The 24,822-nt window shown below is 38.0% G+C and overlaps 2 protein-coding genes across 6 annotated transcripts in view; one reads left to right on the forward strand and one right to left on the reverse strand.

Moving 5' to 3' along the window:
* The first annotated feature begins 2,814 nt into the window (after positions 1 to 2,814).
* atp5po (ATP synthase peripheral stalk subunit OSCP) lies at positions 2,815 to 17,268 on the forward strand. The gene is made up of 7 exons (XM_039743837.1): positions 2,815 to 2,939; positions 3,976 to 4,026; positions 7,261 to 7,371; positions 8,459 to 8,588; positions 15,468 to 15,580; positions 16,086 to 16,172; positions 17,058 to 17,268. The coding sequence occupies exons 1-7, from the start codon at positions 2,910 to 2,912 to the stop codon at positions 17,166 to 17,168; spliced, it is 633 nt and encodes a 210-aa protein (XP_039599771.1). The 5' UTR covers positions 2,815 to 2,909; the 3' UTR covers positions 17,169 to 17,268.
* A 561-nt stretch (positions 17,269 to 17,829) lies between these two features.
* Positions 17,830 to 24,822, reverse strand: part of itsn1 (intersectin 1 (SH3 domain protein)) — a 331,858-nt gene continuing 324,865 nt past the window's right edge. For all 5 annotated transcript variants that reach the window (XM_039743834.1, XM_039743835.1, XM_039743833.1 and 2 more), the window contains one exon: positions 17,830 to 20,683. In XM_039743834.1, coding sequence (XP_039599768.1) covers positions 20,535 to 20,683 — 149 coding nt within the window. In that variant the 3' untranslated portion in view covers positions 17,830 to 20,534. The remainder of the gene's footprint in view (positions 20,684 to 24,822) is intronic.

The raw sequence follows: 24,822 nt of genomic DNA on the forward strand, positions 1-24,822 counted from the left end.
GAGATCGGCTAAAATTTAAACAATGACTTTTGTTAATACCCAGCCATCATTACTCAGTTTGCCAATAAATGTCAGAAGGACGGATGCCAAAACCAAACTGCCCAAAGATAGATTTCGAAGTACCAAGCAAATGGCGATACGTTCTAAATTACTTACGGATCCGGAACTGTCAAAGGGTTTAAGTCAGTTGACGATGTTAGTTCTGGAAAGTACGCCCCACCAAACCAACGTTCCAAAAACCAACCGAACTTACTGTTATCTGTTTGAACCAACACCAACTTACTATACTCATCCATCCAGTGGCGTCACTGAAGCATTCGAATATTCTTAGCCAATCAAGCAATACTGCATCCGCGTTTGCCACGTTATGTTCGAACTACAGAGGCAGAGTCCCATTGCATGGTTCTAACTTGTATTGAGTCGAGGTATTGACGCGAACACCATACATACGGATAGTATCAAATTATATATAAAGATTTCTCTCAGGGGTTCTTAGTTTTGGTAATAGGCACTACTTTGGCTGCGAGTTTTCACTGCAACCAGTTTCACATATAAATGATTCTGTCTTACTTCTAAATTTGTCCAGATGTTTAATTTGTTTTTTCTTTTGTAATTCTGCATTCAGAAATATGTACATGTATCCTATTTACATGTAAACAAAAATTTAAAAATTGCATTTTTTCCCATATCTTTAAATATTAACTTTCTTTAACCATATTCCACCTTTTCCTGTGGAATTTAACTCCCTTAATTGTATTCAGATATTGAAGATTAGTGAGGAGTAGTACAGACAAAGGGACAAATGACCCTGAATATTAAATTGAAGCAGCTAGTTCAGTATAAAATTCCCTTGCAAGCTATTTAAAAAGAAAAGGCTTAAATGACCAGAACATAAAAGAAGAGCACAATCTAAAAAAGCAAGAAAAAAAACAATAATTTACATAAATGCTTTCTGCATTCCCCTTAAAATGTAGCAAACCTATTTTGTAATTTCTAGATTGATGTAAAAAAGGCAGAAACCGGGAACTAACAGCTTGTTTAATAACAGTCCAATTAAAAGCAGAAGGTGGTTGGGATGAGCAGAGCGCCTGTAGTTAAGGTGGCCCATAGGACTGAGCTTAAGAACCACTTAGTTAAGCTTTTTTAATACTAATTAGCCCACACATTAATGGAAAATTGAAGTAGAGGCTCTGCTTTGACATTCAGTCATTTGTGTCTGCACTGCTCATCACTAATTGACAGTATTTTGATATAATTTATGGAGCAAACTCCACACAAACAAGTAGAATTGAACTGAAAAAGGTAAAAGAAGGTTAAGTGTTTTAAATTATGACAAAGAAAACACATTATCTGAATTTCTTCAAAATGTGAATATCACACTAGATGTCTTTTCTGAATGCTGAATATAAAAAAAAAAGGCCAGCTAAATAATGATATTGATGAAACATAAGCATGTCCCATTTATTTGTAAAAGTGGGTGGAGTGAAAGCCTGTAGCCAGCGTAATGCTTAAAAACCGAACCTGGAAACCCCAGGCCATTAAATATCATGTTGAGATATGTGAACATAAAATGATGTGAAAGTACTGTACCTGTTTATTTATTATCAAAATAAAGTAACAAATGAAAGCAACACATTGCATCACACACGAGTCACATACATTTGCCCTCCTACATCACTTACCTTATTCAGTTTATCCCCTGATCTGCGGTGCACTGCTCAGCGTGTTATTTATTGTAAACTGTGTTGAGGTTAGGAAGTCAGAAGAGCTCAAGGCATGCTCGTTATAATCACTAATTAATGCGACCTGTTGCATGTTGGTTAGTTAGCACATACAAGTACGAATTTCACTGAATTTTACATATGACAAGAAAAGTCGTATAAACGTGACATGAAGTGAATGACTACTGCGTTTCAGAGAACGTAAATATGGTTTTGATCATTTTTATTTATAATCACGATTTGAAAGTAAACAATATTTCTAAAATAACCCTATATTGTCTAACTCACTTTGCCTATTTCTCTCGTGGTTGGGTTTGCATGTAGCTATTTTAATCATACGAAATTTGAAAGCCACAATTCTAATATCTTCCGCCTACTTGCCATATAAAGGTTGGAAATTTCCACTGAAACCGACTCTGTCAATACTATCCACAGAGGCGCGCACCCGTCGAAGGTGACGCGCAAAGCACAGACCCGAGATTCGGCCGGGATCTGGCACTAAGCTTTGGGAGAGACAAACAGTTTGATCATTTCATTTCCTACGCTCTCCAACCCTCATCAAAAAAAAAAAAAAAATCATAAATCATGGGGAATATCATATTCTTGACATTGCGGAATCAAATCATTTGAAACTCCGCTTAATTTTTCGCAGTTCTCTCGACCTTGGAAAATGCAGGCAGTTTAAAAAATAAATCTACCACGCAAAGAAAGTCTCGAAAAAAAGTTTAAAACAATTCTCGTTTAGAGGTAAGACTTGTGTCACCAAGTAATAACAGCATAGTAAGTTTCTAAACATTGCTCCATTACGTATTGATTACATAATTCAATAAACAGAGGTCTGGGCTATTAGCATCTACGTTATACGTCATTTTCATAAGGCTAGTTAAATAAAATCCAAAATCAGTTAGTCTGAAAACTGACTAAATTCTGGGTACCCTTTAAAATGCACCACAGCCCTGCAACAAAGAAAACGGGTTTCTTCATTGCAGTATGAGTGAGCCCACACGGTAGCTTCACCTACACGTGTGAACAAATGACTCCATTTCCCATAAGCGCGCCCAAACTGCATGACCCAGAAGCAAACACTCTGTGGCCTTTTCCCATAAGGCAAGTTAAACTACAGGTTCCAGAAGCTCTCGCGGTTCTTTCCGTTTGTGCGCCCTAGGTATTGACCTACAGCAGCAGAAGATGGCGGCGGCCGCTAGTGTAGGGCAGCAGGTAAGAAATATTAAGTGGCAGAAACGAAATTAAGCTGGAAGTCATTTGTTGTCTTCCACGAGAACCGTGTGTCGTAGGATTGCAGGGTCCTTAATGACAGTAATTATTCTACTTGGTTGCGAAATTCATCGGTATGTGGTTAAGTTAGGGCCTGTACCCCTTGAATTAAACGTGTAGTAAATGCGGCTTTGTAATCATATTTAGGTGACAGTTTTTTAAACAGTCACACCTTTGTCAAACGGGAGGGTGGAGGTGCGTTTTACAGAAGAAATAAATCCCTAGCTTACTATTCTTGATATTCTCAATAATGTTCTTCACCTATCTTGAGGGCATCTCGACCTTGCACAGCTGAGAGTTTAGATATATTTAAAGTTAATGAAAAATGACGGTAGCTGATCAGTGTTGCACAACGTTGAAAAATCACATTACTTTTCATACTTTTCCGTATTTGCAAGAATGGAGGCCAGAAGCTTTGATGCGCCTTATTTCTATCTGTCAGTACACACTGCTAGCGTAAGCAACAGAGTGAAAAGCCACTAGGGTGTCCCGAGAAATATAACAGTATGTCACAGTTCCATCTAAAACAAATGTTTAACAGTGCAGCAAACGTAACTTTGCTAATGCAGACCTCAAACCACCAGTCACACAAAACAAAAGCAACTCCTTTTAATGTTTCCTACAGCTATCAGTCGGGAAAGTGTAGTGATTTAATGAGGAGGCATATGTATTTATTCGTGAAAATTATTTTTCTCATATTCTTGTCTGTCTCTGATGATGAAGAGGCAAAGCAGACATTAAACAAAAGCGCGTGGGAGTTATGCTTGGGCATGTGTTAACTCATGCCACCAAAGTTTGGGACTTTGAAAATCTGGTCACCCTAAATACAACAGAAGCACACATCTGTTTTTCAAAGGTCCTGTGAAGATAACCGATTTGTTAGTTTCCATAGACAGGCTAAACTGCATGATTATAACAAAAGCCATGTGTGTATTTACTAATATTGTACTAATAAAATGTATACCCTTGTCTTGTGCAGGTGCGCTTCTTTAGCACCACAGTCATGAAGCCAACTGCCAAGCTAATCAAGGTAAGTCGGAGAGGTTTGACATTTTTCATAATGAACCAAGGTTCAAATTCTGAATTCCCAAAAAGGAATGAATTTCAGTGTTTATAATACAGAAAGATAAGCCTCTGCTGTGCAAATGATCTTACTGTTGAATTTTTGATGTCTGACACATTTTTGCTCCATTGGCTCCGGTTTCCTCCCACAATCCAAAGACATGCAGGTTAGGTGGTTTGGCGATTCTAAATTGGCCCTAGTGTGTGCTTGGTGTGTGGGTGTGTTTGTGTGTGTGTCCTGTGGTGGGTTGGCACCCTGCCCAGGATTGGTTCCTGCCTTGTGCCCTGTGTTGGCTGGGATTGGCTCCAGCAGACCCCCGTGACCCTGTATTCGGATTCAGCTGGTTGGAAAATGGATGGATGGATGGGTCTGAGTATCGATGCTTTTGGAGTTGTTTGTTTCCCTTAATGCTTAGTGGATGCTGGAGCTGTCATCCTCCTCCTTCCTTTCATGGAATTGGTTACTGTTGTTTGCTTCATGCTCAGCAGATGTTGCTGATTTTCTTTTTCACTCAGCCTTTGTCACCTTCTCAGTCAGTTTGCAGTGAGAAAAATGCAAATCCAATAACTTTGCAGAGCTTACAGCCTGCCAAATGTAGTGCTTCACCAGTTTCAAACACGTAATGATGATGCTTTTGATCAAGATCAAGGTTGTAGCCACAGTGATTTGCAAGTAATTGGATATTTTTGTACCTTTGGCTTAATAAGAAACACTAAGTTTTAATATTTAGTTATTAGTCGTAAGGGTGTTGTTTTGTGGTAAAATTACCTCCATTTAATAGAAATAATAAATCTTGTTATAACTGCTGATAAGTTTCTGACATTGGTTCAAAGTTAATTTTGGACTATTGGTCAGTGATGAACTGCTTCAATTACTAATATTCAAAGAGCTACAAGCCTAAACATCGCATATTAGCCTCTGCAAGGGCATGTTAGTGTCATTTAGGACTGGAAGTAAACTTTGGTGGTCACAGTCCTTGATTTCTTCTCTTCTGACTAAATTGGATTAATTAACTTGGATTGTGCTTGTGTTTCAGTTGATAGGCACAGATTGCATTTCTTGTGGTGAATTATATGTAGAAATCAGAATTTTTGCGTTGGTAAGGTGGTATTATATAGCTTATTGGTTATTACAATAGAAGCAAGTGATATAAAATACAATAGTGAAGTAAGTGTAGTATGTGTGACTATGCATAGAATCAGATACATAAATCACATTATAATAGCCAACGTAGGAATACTCTTTTTTTAAAAAAAACAAACAAAAAAAAAAAAAAAACAAATATCAATGTCTACATTTTGTTGCCATTTCATTGCATCAGGGGAACAATGCAAAGCCTTGAAGGTCTCTAGAGTAGGCACGGTTTGGACAGTCCATCAACATATGGCATAGTCTGACAAAAGGAGCTACAGTCACAGTAAAATGTTTAAGAAGTTGGCACATCTGCTGTGTCCTGCTTGTATACATTTATGGCGAGGTTGATTAGATCCACCAAATCCTTGTGCTTATTTGGATATGCTCCATTTCTGTAGATGGCATCCATGTAGTGATCTACTGCTTCAGTGTATCAAATTTCTTTGCCGTTTTCCTTTGTGTACTTGATGGTAGGGTTTCTAGATTTTAGCCTTTGGTGCTGTTGTGTGATACACAGAATATACTGATGGATTGGGAAATTGTCATTCATTAAGATTTTGTTATATTCTTTAACCAGAACAGCAAAGGGTTGAAGATCTGGTGGTTGAATATTACTTAATACTGGAAGCTATTGGATTGGTGGTGTTTTGTATTGTTCTGTTAGTATTCACGTGATTTGGTATAATTGAACATCAGCCTTCCTAATGTGTGGTTTTTGTCCAAACAGAGGCGCTGTACTCTGTCACTGAAAATATCAAGGCCAGTGCTGTAGCTCAGATAGTTGTTGCATTCGCACCCCATGATAGCCCTGCAAGTTTCATTATGATATTGTTGTGTTCTCTCAATTTCCTGACCAAGTTCGTAAGATGTTATTTAAAAATTAATAATCTATCAAGTGTCACACTTCGGTAAATTCAAAAGTTAAATAATTTGAAAAATGTTGATAGATTTGGGGACTTGAAGTTGTGACTATACAAGAGACACATGACCCATCGGAAGAGGATCTTCTCACACATGGTAAAGTCCATGGCTATCAGATGATACTGCAGCATATACACATAATGGTTTACAACATGTTAAAATAATTGATTGCAACGATAACAATAATGTATACACTGTCACTGTCAAAGTTAACAAATCGAACATCATTAATATGTATAAAACACCCTTAATTAAATGGTCCAAAAACATAGGCGGAGTGGTGGCTCTGAGGCTAGAGATCTACACTGGCAATCGGAAGGTTGCCAGTTTGAATCCCGTAAATGCCAAATGGGACTCTGCTCTGTTGGGCCCTTGAGCAAGGCCCTTAACCTGCAATTGTTGAGCGCTTTGAGTAGTGAGAAAAGCGCTATATAAATGCAAAGAATTATTATTATAATTGGAAAAGTAGCCACTCAGCCCTCTGTTTAAGACAGTAACTTTAATAGCCACCACAATTTGTGGAGTTATGACTGTATTGATGAAAATAGACAGGTGCTTCTTAAATAGGATGAAACTAACTATTTGCATCTAGTTTATGGCATTAATGATAAATGTTCTTTCTGCTGTGCCTTGAAACAGTCCACTTGCTATGGCATTATTATTTACAAATATCAATAAATTAAAAAAAGGTGTTGGCTAATTTTTATAACATCATCACGTTTCAATCAAATGAGTCAAATCCTTTTTTGAAATTTATTGGTATTTGGTTTTTCTATTCTAGGGTTTTTTCCTCTTTGTTTTGCTCCTGAATATTGATATATCGAAATATCCTTTCTTAGCGAATAACTGGTGGCCTAGATTTGCCATCCTGACAACTTTTTCAGCCTCTTAACTAAATGGGAAATATCATTTTTATTGATGAGTGAGTGAATGAGTCAGTCAGTTTTGCATTTTTTAATTATAAAATATTGTGACAAGAAACCTAACATGTTGCTTTTTAGGTGGTACTCTCCTTTTGAGTTTTTTGAATGAATAAATTAGTATGTCTGCATCTCAAGTCTTTGATGACAGTTACCTTGCATCTGTAGTATTTGATCCTGTTAGCTGGCTGTATTATTTGTACTAAACGCTGTCACATTCTCACAGCCTCCAATTCAGATTTATGGTGTGGAGGGCCGCTATGCCACAGCTCTCTATTCAGCTGCCTCAAAGCAGAAGAAGTTAGACCAGGTGGAGAAAGATTTGGGTCAAGTCTCTGTAAGTATTCATGTCTTTCACCCATATTAAGTGCTGTAATTTATGAGTACATCTTAAATATATTTCTTGAGCAGGTCTTGTTTAAACCACTGCAAAACTATTCTTCTTAGTTTTAAAAATATTGGCATATCCTGTCCTTTGACACAACTGCTCTACTTTCAAACCATTTAAGTCATTGCTACCTCTTGCTAGAGGGAAAACAAAATCAGTGTCAATGTTGCTTTACAGTTCAACCTAGCAGTGTCTCATTTCTGTAATTCAAAGAAATAAATCGACCATTTACTAGTTGTCTGTGCAGTAGCCATGTATATCATTCATGACTTGAACAGTGTTATTGTATTTATTGTCAAGTACAACCTGAACAAATAGTGAGCAGTGGTAATGTGAATACAACAGAAGTTATAGTCTTAGTTGCATTTTTTTCTGCCTTTAGTGGGTCAGTCATAATTTGATGTCATTTTTTTTTTTTTAAATAATGATACACTGATACCTGAGTTGTGGGCCAATAATGACATGCTTTTATGTATTTAATGCATTTTTATTTATTCTACAATGTCAAGTAAATTTCTGTGTTATTGTGATGGTGCCCACTACAAAATCAGAACCCACTTTGGAACCTTACTTTGTGCCCTATAAAAGATGCTGTTCCATCTTGTACATGATTCCTGTTGAGTAATTTAGGTTTTGTTCCTAGATGTATTTGACGGCTGTTAAATAAGAGTTTCCTTTGAAAATTTGCCAAAGAAAAGCATTGCATGCAAGAAATAGCCAAGTTGGGACAAAATGATGCACAAAAATAAAATGTGTAAAGTTTATATTAAATAGACTAATGTAGGATTAATAAGCAAGTTACAACATCCAAAGCTTAGATCAAAAACTGCGGAAATTACAAGGTAATGGGTAAGTTTAGCCTATCCATCTAGTCCTGGAATAAGAGTAAACCATTGAGCGCTGAAAGTAGTGTTAAGTCTCAGGAATAATTTCACTCCTTTTTCATATATTTTTCTTTGAGGCTGTAAAATTGCTTAACTTGCCAGGCTTGCCTTTGTTTTTGTAAATTGAAAACTTCTTGTCTTTTACTTTGTAGACATTACTGAAGGATCCTAAGGTGTCTGGGATAGTAATGAATCCTCATATCAAACGCAGTGTTAAGCAAAAGAGCATTGGTGACATTGTGGCAAAAGAAAAACTATCTCCTATCACAGTTAACTTCATTAGTAAGTTTCCTTTTTAACTTTCTGCACTCATTTATTATGTACTCTTCTTTTAAGTGAAGCATCATGGTATGCAGGTATGAGTTAAGTAACATTAAAATATATATAATTTTTGGGTGGCATAATCCTTTAAATTTCTTGGTGTTCATATTAGTGAGGCTCTTACCTGGTCCCACAATACTGTTTAATTGGTAAAGAAATCTCAGTAGCATTTGTTCTTTCTGAGAAAGCTAAAGAAATTTTGGCATCCCAGCCAGAATACTTGGTAGCTTTTATATGAGTACTATTGATTACTGCACAGGACTAAAAGCTCTAGAGCAAGAGGTCAGGAATACCCAAATCATTTTAGAAATAGCTTTAGGTGATATTTACCATGCCACAGCCATCAGGAGGGATCACAGCATTATAAAGGACAGCACCCACCTACAACACAGTCTATTCACACTCCTAGCATCCGGAAAATGCTACAGGAGTATGAATCAAGGACTACAAGACTATGGAATAGTTTATATCCACAATTAGACTTGCTAATGATTCCCATCCATTACCTCTTCAACTTGCATAAAATCCAGAGAAAAGGAGAACTTGCAGACTTTAAATGGACAATGTCCCATTATGAGATTTAAACCTACGATACAGGATGCGTGAAGCTACATTGCTTCTGACTGTGTTTCCAGGTTGGAACCAACATATATAGATTCGCTACATTTAACAGTTTTAGCCACTTGATTTAAAACTTCTCTTGATTTTTACAACTCCTCTATCTGGTACAGTGGAACCTTGAGATACGAGTTTAATTCGTTCCAGCACTGAGCTTGTATAGCAAATTTCTCTTATCTAGAACACACTTCCCCATTGAAAATAATGGAAATCCAGTTAATCTGTTCCGCACCCCCAAAAATATCAACATAAAAATCAATTTTCCTAACAAATAACACTGATAAATAATATATACAAGTGGAACCTCGGTTTGCAAGTAACTTGGTTTCCGAGTGTTTTGCAAGACGAGCTAAATTTTTTATTTAATATTGACTTGATAAAACGAGCGATGTCTTGCAATACAAGTAGTATGGATACACTTTGTCTGCTGAGCGTCATGTGAGCATAACTGAGCTGATGGTTCTTCTCTCTCATGCGCATCTCTCTCTCTCTCTCTCTCTCTCCCTCCCCTTATCTCTCTCTCGCGCGCGCGTCTCTCTCTCCTCATCTCTCTCGCTCACACGCGCCTCTCTCCTTATCTCGCTCGCTCACGCCTTTCTCTCTCTCTCTCTCTCTCTCTCTCCTTCTCTTGAGGGCAATCGTCTCCTATTCAACGTCTGCATGTCCGCGATATTTTTGGATACGCTTATACAGCGAACTGCTACAGCGAAACAATGAAATCACAAGCGCACAAATGCGTAGATCCTCGAGCTACGGGAGAACAAGGAACACTGACTGAGCTGATGGGCTGGCAGCGTCAGCTTGGGTGAATCCCCGAGTCGAGGCGGATCGGGAAACGCATCACGCATAACCACAGCCTGGCTCGTGGCTCTTTACGCGAGCCAATGCTCGTATTTAGATCCGAATTTTTCGCTCATACTTTCCTCTTATCTTGAATTTCTCGTATACAGAGGTGATCATATCTAGAGGTTCCACTGTACTTGCATTTTGGAGTTTTACTTGTTCTCCTCACACTTGCATGGGTTTTCTTCCAGTATTCCAAAGACATGTCAATTAACCTAACTTTCAACTTCAGGTTGGCACTTTATGAGAAAGTGTGGTGGTGCGAATCCAAGTTTAGGTCCTAAACTGCTTATAGTGTTTTACTGGATAGGCTTCAGCTCCTCCAAACCCTGTACTGGATAAGCTGATTAGAAAAAGGATGAATGGATGGGTGAACAACTGCAGCCATACCCATTACTCTCGGTGGATAAATGCAAAGACTCCATTTGCTTATTTAGGCTGTATAGAGTGTTTTTAAAGATAGAGGTCCACTGTCCTTGCAATGCAGGATGCCATAAGTGAATGAGTAATGCACTTCCCTTTTTTTTTTTTTTTTTTTTTTTTGAAAGAACAAGTGGATTTCCCCATTTACTAAGTTAAAACTTAAAATAGCAGGCAGGGTTCATGTAATCCTGCTGTGAACCTCAAGCTCTGGTACTGTTTAAGTATGAAAGTTTTGTGTCCAGGCTATGGCTAGTCCACTGTTTGCAGAGGGTCAAGCCTTTTTCATAATGGTACTTGTTTACGTGCTGGTAGGAGTAGGGACCTTCTTACAGTTGCTCAGTCATACCCCATAACTTAAGAATATGAAATAACCATTACAGTTTTTTTTCCTCCCCTTCCCCCTAAATGAAGGTGGGGTCAACCTAAGACTTCAACCAAGATGTTGTTTAGAATAATGTGCTGAGGCAAGCAGCACAAGATGGAGGAGAATGTATAAGCATTGTTATGGAATTCATTACACTTTTTCAAAAGATCTTTTATGTAATGGAAAATGAGTGTTTTAAAAACTTCAAATGTATGTATTCTAATAATACTGTAAAGTGGACTTATTCTTTTTTGAAGAGGCAGTGTGAAAAATGTACAATGCATTGCTTTTGGTTTAAAATACAATTTTACTGTCTTACTAGAAGTCTTAAACATAAGCTAAGTTTGAATTGTACATGACCCTTGCTGGTGTAACATACCCTTGCTTCATATCAGCTGCTTTTATTAAGTTACCAGAATTGGACATAAAACCCCAATCAGAGAACCTTACCGGGTGGTCTTCAGTATATTTTTTTAACATTATTCCTGCTCTGGATTATGTAGGGTAAGCATATTTTTTGAAAATTGCAAAAATAATAAATACTTTAGTGTGGGCAAGAAATCGGTTACTGGGATTGTTCACTTCATTTAGCAGTAAGCAAGTTTTGTGGTAGTTTGAGCTTGAGAAATATGCGTATCTATTCTCTGTGTAATAGAATGTAGGGTAAATCTCCTAATTTTTCTGTTGTTCCCAAACGAGCTCTTGAGATATTTTTGGTTTTTGCATTGATTCTTTCTTTTGCTGATAGCTTTAGTTATGGTCCATAAGACCGGAGTTCTACTTCATGTGACGCATGCTGCAGCGGATGCTCCTGCTACGCTAGCGTTGTAGTGTTTATACTTGCGCGCATACCTTACTTAAATCTGGAGGAATCCACCAGGTGGCAGTGCGAGATATTATCACGGTGAGAACACATTCGGCTTCTCTGTGTTGTGAATTGCCTGGAGCACTCATTAAATTCTGATGACACCTTACCGCAGTATCTCTGAAAAGGATGTTTATTGATTAAATCCATCAATCCAGGGATGTGTCCATTCCAGCATGCATTGGGCACGAGTGAGAAACAATCCCTGGACGAGGTCTCAGCTCATCGCAAGGCGAATACAAGCACTCGCATACACTACCGTCATTTTAGCGGCACCAAATCCCCAAATCTGCATATCTTTGGAAGGAAACTGGAGCACAGTGTGGAATAGATAGATAGATACTTTATTAATCCCAAGGGGAAATTCCATAATCCAGCAGCAGTATACTGATACAAAGAAACAATATTAAATTAAATAGTAATAAAAATGAAAAAAAAAAAAATGAAAAAAATTGACAAAAAGATGACACTGTTAAGTGGATGCAGTGGATTCTTCATGATTGACAGGAGTTTGCTTAGTGCCCGTCGCTCTGCCACAGATGTTAAACTGTCCAGCTTTACTCCTACAGTAGAGCCTGCCTTCTTAACAAGTTTGTCCAGGCGTGAGGCGTCTTTCATCTTTATGCTGCCACCCCAGCACACCACCGCGTAGAAGAGGGCACTCGCCACAACCGTCTGGTAGAACATCTGCAGCATCATATACGGAGTGGAAAGGCTGCCACTCGGATGCGGCGCCAGAAGTTAATACAATACAATACAAGCAGGGAACACAAGCGACATAACTCCCTGTGAGACAGCAGTGCTACCGTGACACCCCCATGTGTGTAATTATTAACAGTATTCATTATTTAAATGAAATTATATGTAAAATGTAACATACACACTTTTAATGCATTTCATCATGAAAGTGATATCAAGTACAAATCTAAAGATTCTAAATGTGCAGAGAGTTGGAATATCATACATGTCATGTGTTCTGTGTGGTGATCTATTGCTGCTTTCCGCCGCTCTCAGGTCCAAGAAGCTCGTAGCGATTAAAAACTGGGATGACGTTTACGATGGTCTGCATTAATGATAAAGTAAACTACGAGGTTAAAGTGGTCATTTCGAGATTAAAGCCGAAATTTCCACTTTAATCACAAAATACATGTTTTCACCGTGTCCTTTATTTTTTTCTCAGTGGCTCAAATACAGCGCTATACATTATGTTGCTGTTGTTAAGTTGCAAAAAATAAAAAAGACAGCACAAAAGATGGTATGTGAGACTTTTAAAATGTATCCTATCATTACGATTGGGAATATGCGACGCTTGAATATAAAAGCACCACGAATGCATCATCCCGTAGGATCTGCATAGAGGCTTGCTGTCACTTGTCGATAGTAAACAGATACACTGACGTCACGTTCCGACTTTTAGCACACTGTGCCCCCCGACCTTTTGCTGGTACTGCAACTCGCGCACGCGTCACGCTAATTTCTGAGGACCTGCTCAGAGGACGTGTGAAATGAACGCTGGGAACATGTGGCAGCCATGATGCGGGCGCTACATGTTCTGAGCGTGAAGTATAAATGAGCCCTAAGAGGTGTACTGCCGTAGCAACTGTGCAAAAAATGCAAGTGCATATTTTGTAATGTTATTTATAGTGCATGTATTGATTATTATGAATGAATAAAGTCTTGTTTCTTTGACAAGATTTACATACCTCTGGCATTTTCATATGGAATTTTCATCTTCTTTTGTGTCTAAAGCATTGTATTTATTTATAAGACCAAGTGTCAAGTTGTAAACTGAAAGGAACCTTTATTTAATGTCATGTTTTTTTTTTCTTTTTCAAACTTTGTATTCAATTAAAAAAAAAACTTCAATTAACTGAAATTCAACTTGTAAATGAGCTTATGCCATGCATTTTTGGATTTAAACATCTACAGGCCTTCCAGCAGCAGATCTAATAGAAATTGAAGGTATTGTACTTGAAAGTGCTTATGGCATTCTTTTGCTTAAATTATGTTTAATGAAATAAATGAGTACAAGCAAAGGTGGACTAGATATTTTATAACAAGAATATGATGTTGAAGTGTCAACCTTAGAGCTATATTTTTATATAATCATGCCTTTCTTGTAAAGGTCTTTAATTACAAATTAATCCGTCATTTGTAGCTTGCTAAGGTTTTGTTTTATTAATACTAGGATAGCAGTTCTTGAAACTGAATAATCCCCCTGAAATGTTGTTGAACGCACAGGTATTTTACACTGACATTTAAGTGTGAACTTAAGTGTAAATAACTGTTTTCATGGAAGAATATTAGCGTTGGGAATGTTTTATATTTAAATTGGTGCACTTCTGTCACTCACAAATTTGAGCACACAATATCAGAAAAGGAGGGAGAAAGCCCGGACAGATTACTGTGTGACTGAATCTTGCAATTGACATATTGCAGTAGGGAAACTTCTGAGTAAGTAAAATACTGAACTCAAACTGCCAGTCATTATATAGTTGTTTAATTTTTTTTTTTTGTTGTTTTTTTTCCTCTTTATACTCGTGGTATTTGCCACCATTTACATTTAGTCCTCCTAGCAATTCCATCTCTGTCACAGTGCAGCTCTCTTCACCCATGTTTTGTTCAAAACATCTTAATTCCATGAAAAGTCAGAACTAATGGTACCTTCATTTTTTTAGAAAACATTTTTAAAGAAATTTTAAATAAATAAATAAAAAATATGGATGCCATTTTGTCAATGTAAAAATAGCATTCGTAACACAATCGCAGCTTAGAAATTTTCTTAATTTTCTTTTTTTTTCTACCCTCTTGTCTAAACTTTGCCGGTGTCCATCTTTATTCATCTTATTAAAACTGATGCATACATCCTGGCAATACGCCAAACTACAATGTTACATTAACAATTTATGAATATTGAGATATTGTTAAATATTAGCTGTAAAGGTATTCAACGCCATCTAAAGTGAAATGGACAGTGCACTTATGGCTTATATACAGTACAGCGTCAACATAAACCCAGTAATATTTATAGTAGAAATGGATTAGAGAGGGGTGGCACAGTGGGTAGCCCTGCTGTCTTGCAGTTAGGAGACACAGGTTTGCTTCCTGGGTCCTCCCTGTGTGGACTTTGCATGTTCTCCCCGTGTCTGCCCTCTGGGTGCTTTGGTTTCCTCCCACAGTCCCGAGACATGCAGGTTAGGTGCATTGGTGATTCTAAATTGTCCATAGTGTGTGCTTGGGGTGTGTGTGTGTGTGTGCGTGCGCCCTGTGGTGGGCTGGCGTCCTTCCTGAGGTTTCCTGCCTTGCGCCCTGTGTTGGGTGGGATTGGCTCCAGCAGACCCCCGTGACCCTGTAGTTAGGATGTAGCGGGTTGGATGGATGGATGGATAGTTTAGAGAGGTGTATTAAGGGAAATATGTATGTAACAGGTGTAAGTTAATGGCAAATAACGTGGAACATAATTCACATCATAATGATCAGATATATCTGGTGTGGAGATTTTGCTTAGGCCAAATAATGCAAAAGGTGGATGGAATTACAGGACAATGAACCAGTCTAGCTAGATCCAGATAATATCCATTAACCACTGATGTTGTATACATCACGATTATATCATTGTAATTAAAATTTTGTTGTAATTGAAGTATATTTTTCTTCTGTAGCTTTTATAGAAGGGTAAATACAACCCTGTTTTAAGGTATTTCAAATAGTTGATGTTGTCTTTTAGACCTGTTAGCAGAGAATGGTCGCCTGAATAACACTCAAGAGGTAATTTCAGCCTTTGCCAAGATGATGAGTGCTCATCGAGGGGAAGTAATCTGCTCTGTCACTACAGCTCAGGTAAATATATATACACACTGTACATAACTTGTTTGAAGTAAGATTGTTTATAAATGTGTGTGTTTGTATGTGGTCTTTAGGGTTAAACATTAAGTGGTTTTTATGCTATAGTAGTGAAATTCTGATTTTTGACCACTGTCTAGCTTTTGATTTTCTTTTTAAAACGCAAAATTCAGATTGTGAGTGAAAGGGCCTTAAGAAGAAGAAGAAAAGTTAATTTGAACTTTGAAAATATCTGCTGTGCTAATGTATTCCATCCATTTCCTTGTTCTGTAATTTGAGTTAGGAGGGACATTTGATTGTGCTCTTCAGGAACAAGACCACAATATTTGCCAATGCTGAGATGGCTATTTTACTAAAAATTACCAAAAAAATTGACTTAATGTGTTATTTAACTGTTGTTTATTACTACTTGTATGTGTTTAAGTATATTCAATTACACGTTTTATTACATCAATTTAAAGGAATAAATTTGTAACATATTATGTATGTTAATTAAATTAAGCCCCTGGATGAGGTGAACTTAAATGAACTGAAAAATGCTTTGAATGGCTTCCTGCAGAAAGGTGAAACTTTAAAATTGGAGACCAAGGTGAGTATAAAATTCACATCTGAAATTTGCATTCTGAAAATGGTGCAGTGAATTTTCTGCTGGCATGCATGGTACCCTGATGTGTAGATAGTGCTGGTACATAGGAGTCCAGACAATCCACACTGTTCAGACACATCAGGCTGTGCGTTCCTTGTATTGTATTGTATTGGGCAAATTCAATCTGTACAGAAGGACCTGCACTTAATCAAAAAAAGCCATTCCTCTGCTTAAAATGGGTATATGATAGTCAGAATGCAAAATGCTCAAAAAAAAGAATAATAAAAAATGATATTGGTTATTGGGTTGTTAACAATGTTTGTTTTATGTGATGGTGATCATGGGATGTGCATATTTGCACTGTGCAAGACTGCATACCATTTCTTCCTGCATGGATTTTTAAAACTGGCATCATGATCGCCAATGTAATAGCTAAAGGGCCATTCATATTTTGCTTCTCCACTTGAGACCATAGAAGCGAGTGTGGATCAGTAAGCAGTTGACCATTTGTTTAAAGTTACTGGCGATTATATTTATTTCAATCAAAGGCTAACCACACCGTTACTAATTGTGGTTCTAGCACCTGCCTGGAGGTCTGACTCTTCCATGATTGGTGTTTGTCAACATTTATAAGGCGAGTTATTGTACAATGCAAAAAGGTTTGTGTACACAGAAATGTACAGAATTAGTAAACCCCCCACTAATTCATCTAGCACCCTGGTAGGAGGCATTGGATATTTTAGTTGTATTCTCCAAAGTGTTAATAAATGATACTGAAGTACTGATTGTAATACTTCACTCTTGTTTGCTCATTTTCATTTAGAATGCTTTAATAAAATTACATCAATTTTGTGATTAAGTATTTTACATTTTGTTCTTTTTCACCAGTCTGACCCAACTATACTTGGTGGAATGATCGTTAGTATTGGAGATAAATATGTTGACATGTCAACGAAGACCAAGATTCAGAAGCTGACCAAAATCATGAAGGAGACTTAATGTTGGTGTTTGTTCAAGTCATCCTCAGGCCATAAGAGGGGGCTGGTCAATTTCTTACTGTATTCTAGATGTCTGTAAAATAAATGGAGAAATCCCTGTCTGGTATTGTTTCCACATTTACTGAAGCAAAACAAAAAACTGTTTACCAGGCCAAAAAAAAAAAAAAATTCATAAACATAAAGTGCTAAATATTTTCTACATCTCCTCTCCTGCCCTCTTTGGCAGGATTTTGTCCTAAAACATCCATCTTGTACTATAACCCCCATAAACGTCAATGGTTCATTCCTTTATTTCTTTGAGTAAACGGCAGCAGAAGTTAAAAAACAAATACTCAAGTGTAAAATAAAGTTTCTCGGTGTCTTTTCAGCATGAAGATGACATGTTTACTTGGAAAAGAATATTTAAACGTGGAGCATGAGGGCAAAAACAGATTCATCTGAGGACAGTTACATCATTAAATGACAACGGTGAAGATTTAATGATAGAAAACCTAGAGGTAGACACTAAAATACTTTGAATATTCTAATATTCTTTCATTTGTTTTTATAAAGTTCATGTAGTTGACAGCATAATACATTTCAAGTAAAGTGTGCATACTGGGGGGGGTTGATGTATTAAATTCTTAAATTCCACATTTGACATCAACACTCAACAAAAAACATAAAATGTATTAAAATTTTTAATAAGGTTTCTCTCGTAGGTTTACAGTACAGAACACAGTAGGTTTACGTTGTATTTTTTAGTCCTAGGGATTTTTAATTTGCTTTTTTCTTTAAAAAAGCATGCTGTGTTGGTAGTAGGCTTTGAGAGCGGGTACACATCTCTACTACTGATTGAACCTCGTACACCCTTTCACATCGATAAGAGTACAGAAACCCCAGCCAAAGAACTTCCATAGTTTCCCTTGCTTGATTAATTATAAACATTTACAACAGTACATAACACTTTTGAGATTTTTTTTTTTTAATAAACTGTCTTACATTTTCAATGTAACCACATACAATATTCTTTTTTTTTTTATATATATATATAAATAAAACTAGACATTACCTTCATTTGGCAACAAAAATGTGCACAAATTCAAAGCTAACCAGCAAGGGAGTGTTGGAAGTAACTCGGGATCCCGGGGGCAGAGGGAGTCTTCAGTCAGGCCAGTGCTGACACATCAGTAACCTCAGACAGTCTTGTTTTCTGCAAAAGCCGTTGCCAATTCAGCAGCCTTTGATATCGCTGACAAACAGAGAAGAGAGTTCAGGGTAGTGAAGTGTGACAGCAGTCGGGCCCCTAACTTGTGGGCCCGTCTTGCTGCCCACTCCTTGGCCTGGATTGGGTTTGGTTTTTTACAATGATCTGGGAATACAATCGGAGACAAACTTACTGAAAATGACTTGTTTGATTTTAGTGTTTTATTTTATACACCCAGAATATTCTGACCATATGAAGGCTCAGGTTTATTTGGCTCCTAACTGCATTAACTGGTAGAAGGTGTGAATGGATTGGTTTTGTTGCAGCCACAGTAATTCCAAGTCAAATGGTTTTAGGTTGGGTTTTTGTTTTTATTTTTTTTGTCTGAAATTCTACATTCTCCCTGGTACAGTAAGCCACCTCTTCAGTTATTTTTGTGGCTTACTTGGCAGAGACCTTTACCCAAATCAACTTACAAGTTGTGGGTCCATTATTTGGGGTACAATACTGGAGCAGTGGCACCTTACAGACTTGATCAGGGTGCCACAGTTGGGACTGAACTAGCAGTGGCACTGCTAGCCACTCTGTCACACTTTCGAGACAAACAAGTGCAAAAACATAAAGTAGATCCAAAGTAAAATAAATTAAGTAAACAAGAAAGGAATCCTCGTACCGATTCAGGATGAGTCCAGTTGTTTCGATAGATTAAGAACAGTTGAGGATTGTTCTGGGCTAAAGCTGGACGACGTCTACCTCTGGTGGCAGTGCATTTCACATACAAGTGGAGGGACTTTTCTTTCTGGTGCCCGTATGGTTGTCTCTTAAAGAACCTGCTCTATGTAAGTCACCTTTTATATAAAGCACCTGCTGTATAAATATGAATTGATATGTGATAGATACTTCAACACACATAAGAAGTAGGACTATATAAAAAATGAAAAATAAAACCAGCAGCTGAGCGAGGGCTACACCCTGCAAGTACCCTTTTACACGTTCCAATATGCGATCGGTCATCTTAAGACTGCGTCCGAGTCGTAATGATTATATGGGGGGAGCTCAGCCAATGATACGTTGTCTAGCTTGTGTTGTGGCACAGTCCCAGTGCAGCTACTCTTTGTGACCACATCACTGCCACTTCATGATCTCGTACCAGAGCTCAGCAGGTGAAACAAGTATTACTGGGCATTGAAACAAATTAACAGGAAAAAACGCAAAACACATGCCACTTCCTTACAGTTTATCTAAACCTTAAAAAAAAGATAACCTTTAAACCGTTTATCTGAATATCTCCAGAAAAATTCTCATGTGCCAAATATCACAGACACTAAAAGTGATACAGCCCACCACCTTTGGGCAGGACCCTTGGACTTGGCAGCACTTTACCTTCAGTGCACCCGCGAGTATATCTGCCCATTTTATTCCTTTTGTCTCTTGGCAGACATTTGGGTTGATTTGGCATAACCTTACCCTTCTATAAATAAATATTGAAATAAATAGAAATGCACCAAATTATGGGCAGTGCTGTGTTTTCAAGACAGACGTGTGACTTATGAAGTGTTTGTCTAGACACTAACAAATCTGGCTTGCATGCCTCGAGAAAAATGGTGAATTCATGACAAATAACATCTGAGCCCATCACATTTCTAAAGAAAGTGAAGCAAAGGGCACACAATCTGTACTTAATTTTCAGTCTTTCAAGTAATCAGTTAAAATCTGCAATCCAACCCAGAGAAACGACAAAAGCGCATGAGTGTGTAGACACCGTTCTCCTCCTTGGTGTTAGCATTTAAATGTGCCTTGTTTCACTGCTGGGAAAAAAGTAGTTATGACTCCAAAAAAAAAAAAAAAAATCCAGTGTATTCAAAATAAAGGAATGTACATGTCAAACTGATCAGCTAGTGTGTCCGAGTGGCACAGACGTGTACCAAAGCTAGCGTATCAGGCGCTGGAATTGTTGACCTCAAGTAACTTGGCAGCCAGGTCCCAGCGAATGCCCTAAAGCTTTCTTATCTGAACAGACATAACAGAAAGCCTTCCACCAGACACCAAGATCCCAGTGGAAAGCACAAACAGCTTTTGCAGACTCTCCAGAACTCGCTTCATTCCTCTTGTGACCGTGGAATTGCAAGATGGAAAATTCCTAAGGGTGGAGAGGGGGATGAATTGTGGCTCCCACAATGGCTACGGTTCTTCAAACAACTGCAAGTCCAGGCGCACCACTATCTCACCCGTAGGGACTTCATGCAGGAGGAGACGCTTGGTAATTGGGCCCTTCGAACCCTGGTCTTTTTTTATGTCGGCCACACGGATCTCCGTTCTCCCCAGGAAGTCTAAGAGAGGAAAGAAAAAAAAAAGGTTGAAGCGGATGTTTGTCAGTGTTGATCTTACTGAGGTCCTCCCCACACGTCTGCTGCCTGGACTAAGTGGACTTCAATCATCTGAATGTCCTGTCCAGCACTCTGCTTACTTTAAAGCTCTGTAGTCAGCTGCCATCTGTGGCAGTCACACTTAGGGGTGGACTTTGTGCTTTTTTATTTTAAGCTTTTGTTAGAATAAAACTCACCTTTGCTGAAAGAAAAGAATTTGCAGGATGGAAAGATTCAATTTAAATGATACTTGGATTCAATCATCTTGGGTGTGTCTAGACTAAAATACAGTTCGGTCCATAAGTATTTGGACAGAGACAACTTTTTTCCTAATTTTTGTGTTCTGTACATTACCAAAATGAATTTTAGATGAAACAACTCAGATGCAGTTTGAAGTATGGACTTTCAGCTTTAATTCAGTGGGTTGAACAAAAAGATTACATAAAAATGTGAGGGAACTAAAGCATCTTTTAACACAATCCCTTCATTTCAGGGGCTCAAAAGTAATTGGACAAATTAAATAACTGGAAATAAAATGTTAATTTCTAATACTTGATTGAAAACCCTTTGCTGGCAATGACAACCTGAAGTCTTGAACTCATGGACATCACCAGATGCTGGCTTTCCTCCTTTTTAATGCTCTGCCAGGCCTTTACTGCAGCGGCTTTCAGTTGCTGTTTGTTTGTGGGCCTTTCTGTCTGAAGTTTAGTCTTCAACAAGTGAAATGCATGCTCAGTTGGGTTAAGATCAGGTGCCTGACTTGGCCATTCAAGAATTTTCCACTTCTTTGCTTTAATAAACTTCTGGGTTGCTTTGGCTGTATGTTTTGGGTCATTGTCCATCTGTATCATGAAACGCCGCCCAATCAATTTGACTGCATTTAGCTGGATTTGAGCAGACAGTACGTCTCCGAGCACCTCAGAATTCATTTGGCTGCTTCTGTCCTGTGTCACATCATCAATAAACACTAGTGTCCCAGTACCACTGGTAGCCATGCATGCCCAAGCCATCACACTGCTTCCACCGTGTTTTACAGATGATGTGGTATGCTTTGGATAATGAGCTTTTCCACGCCTTCTCCATACTTTTTTCTTGCCATCATTCTGGTAGAGGTTGATGTTGGTTTCATCTGTCCAAAGAATGTTTTTCCAGAACTGTGCTGGCTTTTTTAGATGTTCTTTAGCAAAGTCCAATCTAGCCTTTCTATTCTTGAGGCTTATGAGTGGCTTGCACCTGGCAGTGCACCCTCTGTATTTACTTCCATGCAGTCTTCTGTTTATGGTAGACTTGAATATCAATACGCTTACCCCCTGGAGAGTGTTGTTCACTTGGTTGGCTGTTGTGAAGGGGTTTATCTTCACTATGGAAATAATTCTGCGATCATCCACCACTGATGTCTTCTGTGGACGTCCAGGTCGTTTTGTGTTGCTGAGTTCACCAGTGTTTGCTTTCTTTCTCAGGATGTACCAAAGTGTAGATTTTGCCACTCGTAATATTGTAGCAATTTCTTGGATATTTTTTTTCTGTTTTCGCAGTTTAACACTAGAATTACCAGAGCTTACGAAAAAACTTGTAGATCCATCCCACCTTAAATCGCTTCTTAAAATCGTTCACACCTCTCCGCCAGTGTCTTTTGTTAATCTAAATGTGCTGATAAAAGAAAAGCTGCAAGTAGCCGGCTATTCCATCCCCCCACCGACTTAGAACGTGCACAAACTTCTCCCAGCTCATGCCTTGATTGATTTTCTGGGAGTGAAGTGGAGTTTTAGAGTGGAAATAATAGATCCTTATTTGGAAAACACGCATTTCACGTGTGTTCCGATTCTACAGTAATCCGTGTAAACACATTTTTAAAACAGAAACGTTTTTCATATTCTAGTAGTAAATGACAAAATGTAGACATAAACTATATAATGTATGAAGCCTGAAGTCCAAATATTAAAGAAACACTTTCACAAAAGGTACAAATATAACAGAGCAAATGCGTGTTTATTCTAAAGTGTAACTACAGAAAAAAAAGCCGCCTTAGCAGGCCATACTGACGCATATTTACTACAACTGGCGCAGTGGCGTAAAGGTATCAGCTGCTGGCTAGGAATCAAAAAGGTCATGAGTTCGATCCCTCACGATTCCATTTTGAGAAGTAAACTGATCTTATTCTTACTATTTTAGAAAAAAAACATACATTTGATTTCAGTCTATAACAATTTATGATACTTGTAAAGGTTAGCTTTGGTTTTTTTTATTCACTTTTCATTCTCTCAGTCACGTTCAGGATCCTTCCCTAAGCTCCCCCCCATCTGACATTGATGTTTTCACATAAAGACGCGCTATAGCTCTGCAGTGTATCACGATACATTCTCTTACTAATGCTAGCGAAATGAAGTGTCTGCATGCACTTTTTGTGGCATTACACGTGTATTTTTTGAGCATGTCTGTGCCAAATAAATAACATAGAGCTCCTTTATGTGAAAAATTGGATCACATAAAGATGCGCTACAGCTCAAATATTACTTATTTGGAGACGCGCTATAGCTCAAATGTTATTTATTTGGAGACGCGCTATAGCTCAAATGTTATTTATTTGTGCATGCAGACACTTCATTTCGCTAGCATTGGTAAGAGAATGTATCGTGATACACTGCAGATCCAGCGTATTGCACATCACACTTTTGCCATCGCTGTACTTTGTATATGTACTGTATATGGGAAGCTTTGCATTTTACTTGTGACTTTACGCTGTAGGAAGTGAGTAAATAAATAAAGGTAACTAAAGGTAAATAAAGAACTGAAGCTTGTTGATGCTGCATCATCTTTTCTTTTTCCATCGCCTTTTCCTGTAAGAAGCGTTGTACACACTTCTCTCTATGCTGTGGTTTCTATTACACACCTGAAAGAGAGACAATATATGTGAAAACATCATCACACAAATGCAATATTATTTGAAAACGAACAGCGTCAGATCGGGTTTGAATTTATGTTGGCGCTATTATTTAGAGTCAGATCAGGAGCTTATTCAGTGTGCGCAAGAACATGCAGGTGGCCAGTTGCTGTGTGCTACATACAACATGCTGGCGGTGATCAACGCACATTTTAAAAAAGGCTTGTGATAGTAAAAGCAACTGGCCACCTGCGTGCTCCTGCCGCACTGAATAAGCTCACGCCTTCTGGTGCACGATGTCAGTGCAGCAGCGGAATAAAAAGAAGGAGAAAAATACATGTGGCATTTTGAAGAAATCATTTTATGACCTGAATAGTACCGATCAGAAAACATCGTTGCACTAATACAATATTATTTGAAAACGAACAGCGTCAGATCAGCTGTAAAAGTATGGCATTTCGAAATGTTTGCTTTTTTTAGTCTGATTCTCTCAGTCAGACTGTATATTTGTCTCTTATTCAATGCGCACAAGAACATGCAGGTGGCCAGATGCTGTATGCTACAACATGCTGGCGGTGATCAACGTTTTGAAGAAATCATTTTATTTACCTTTATTTATTTACTTACTTCCTAAAGCCTAAAAGTCACAAGTAGTGTGCAGAAGGCATGCTCAAAAATGTGTGTAATGCCACGAAAAGTGCCTGCTGACACTTTAGTCACGAAAAGTGCCTGCTGACACTTTAGTATGCAAGCAATGGTATGTGCATTCTTGCTCCGATGTAGAAGGGAGCCGAGTTTACCTCTGTTACAGCGCGTCTATGTGAAAACAGCAGTATCAGATGCAGGGGTGGGGTGTGTTTGGGCTCGTGAATGTGGCTGAGATAATAAAACTGACTAATAAAAAATAAAACCAAAGCTAACCTTTACAAGTATCATAAATTACACTGGCTGTTACAGACTGAAATCAAATGTATGTTTTTATTGTAAAATAGTAAGACTAAGAACAGTTTACTTCTCAAAACAGAGTAGTGCAGGATTGAACTCGCGACCTATTGATTCCCAAGCGGGAACTGATTCTATTGCACCACGGAGGCAGTTACAATAAACAGGTGTCAATGTTGCATGTTAAGGCGGCTTTTTGTTTCTGCAGTTATATTTTTGAATAAAAGCGCAATTGTTGTGTTAGATTTGTACCTTTTGTGAAAGTCTTTCTTTGATATTT

The sequence above is a fragment of the Polypterus senegalus genome, chromosome 2 (genome assembly GCF_016835505.1).
Source record: "Polypterus senegalus isolate Bchr_013 chromosome 2, ASM1683550v1, whole genome shotgun sequence".
In the NCBI taxonomy this organism is placed as follows: Eukaryota; Metazoa; Chordata; class Cladistia; order Polypteriformes; family Polypteridae; genus Polypterus; species Polypterus senegalus.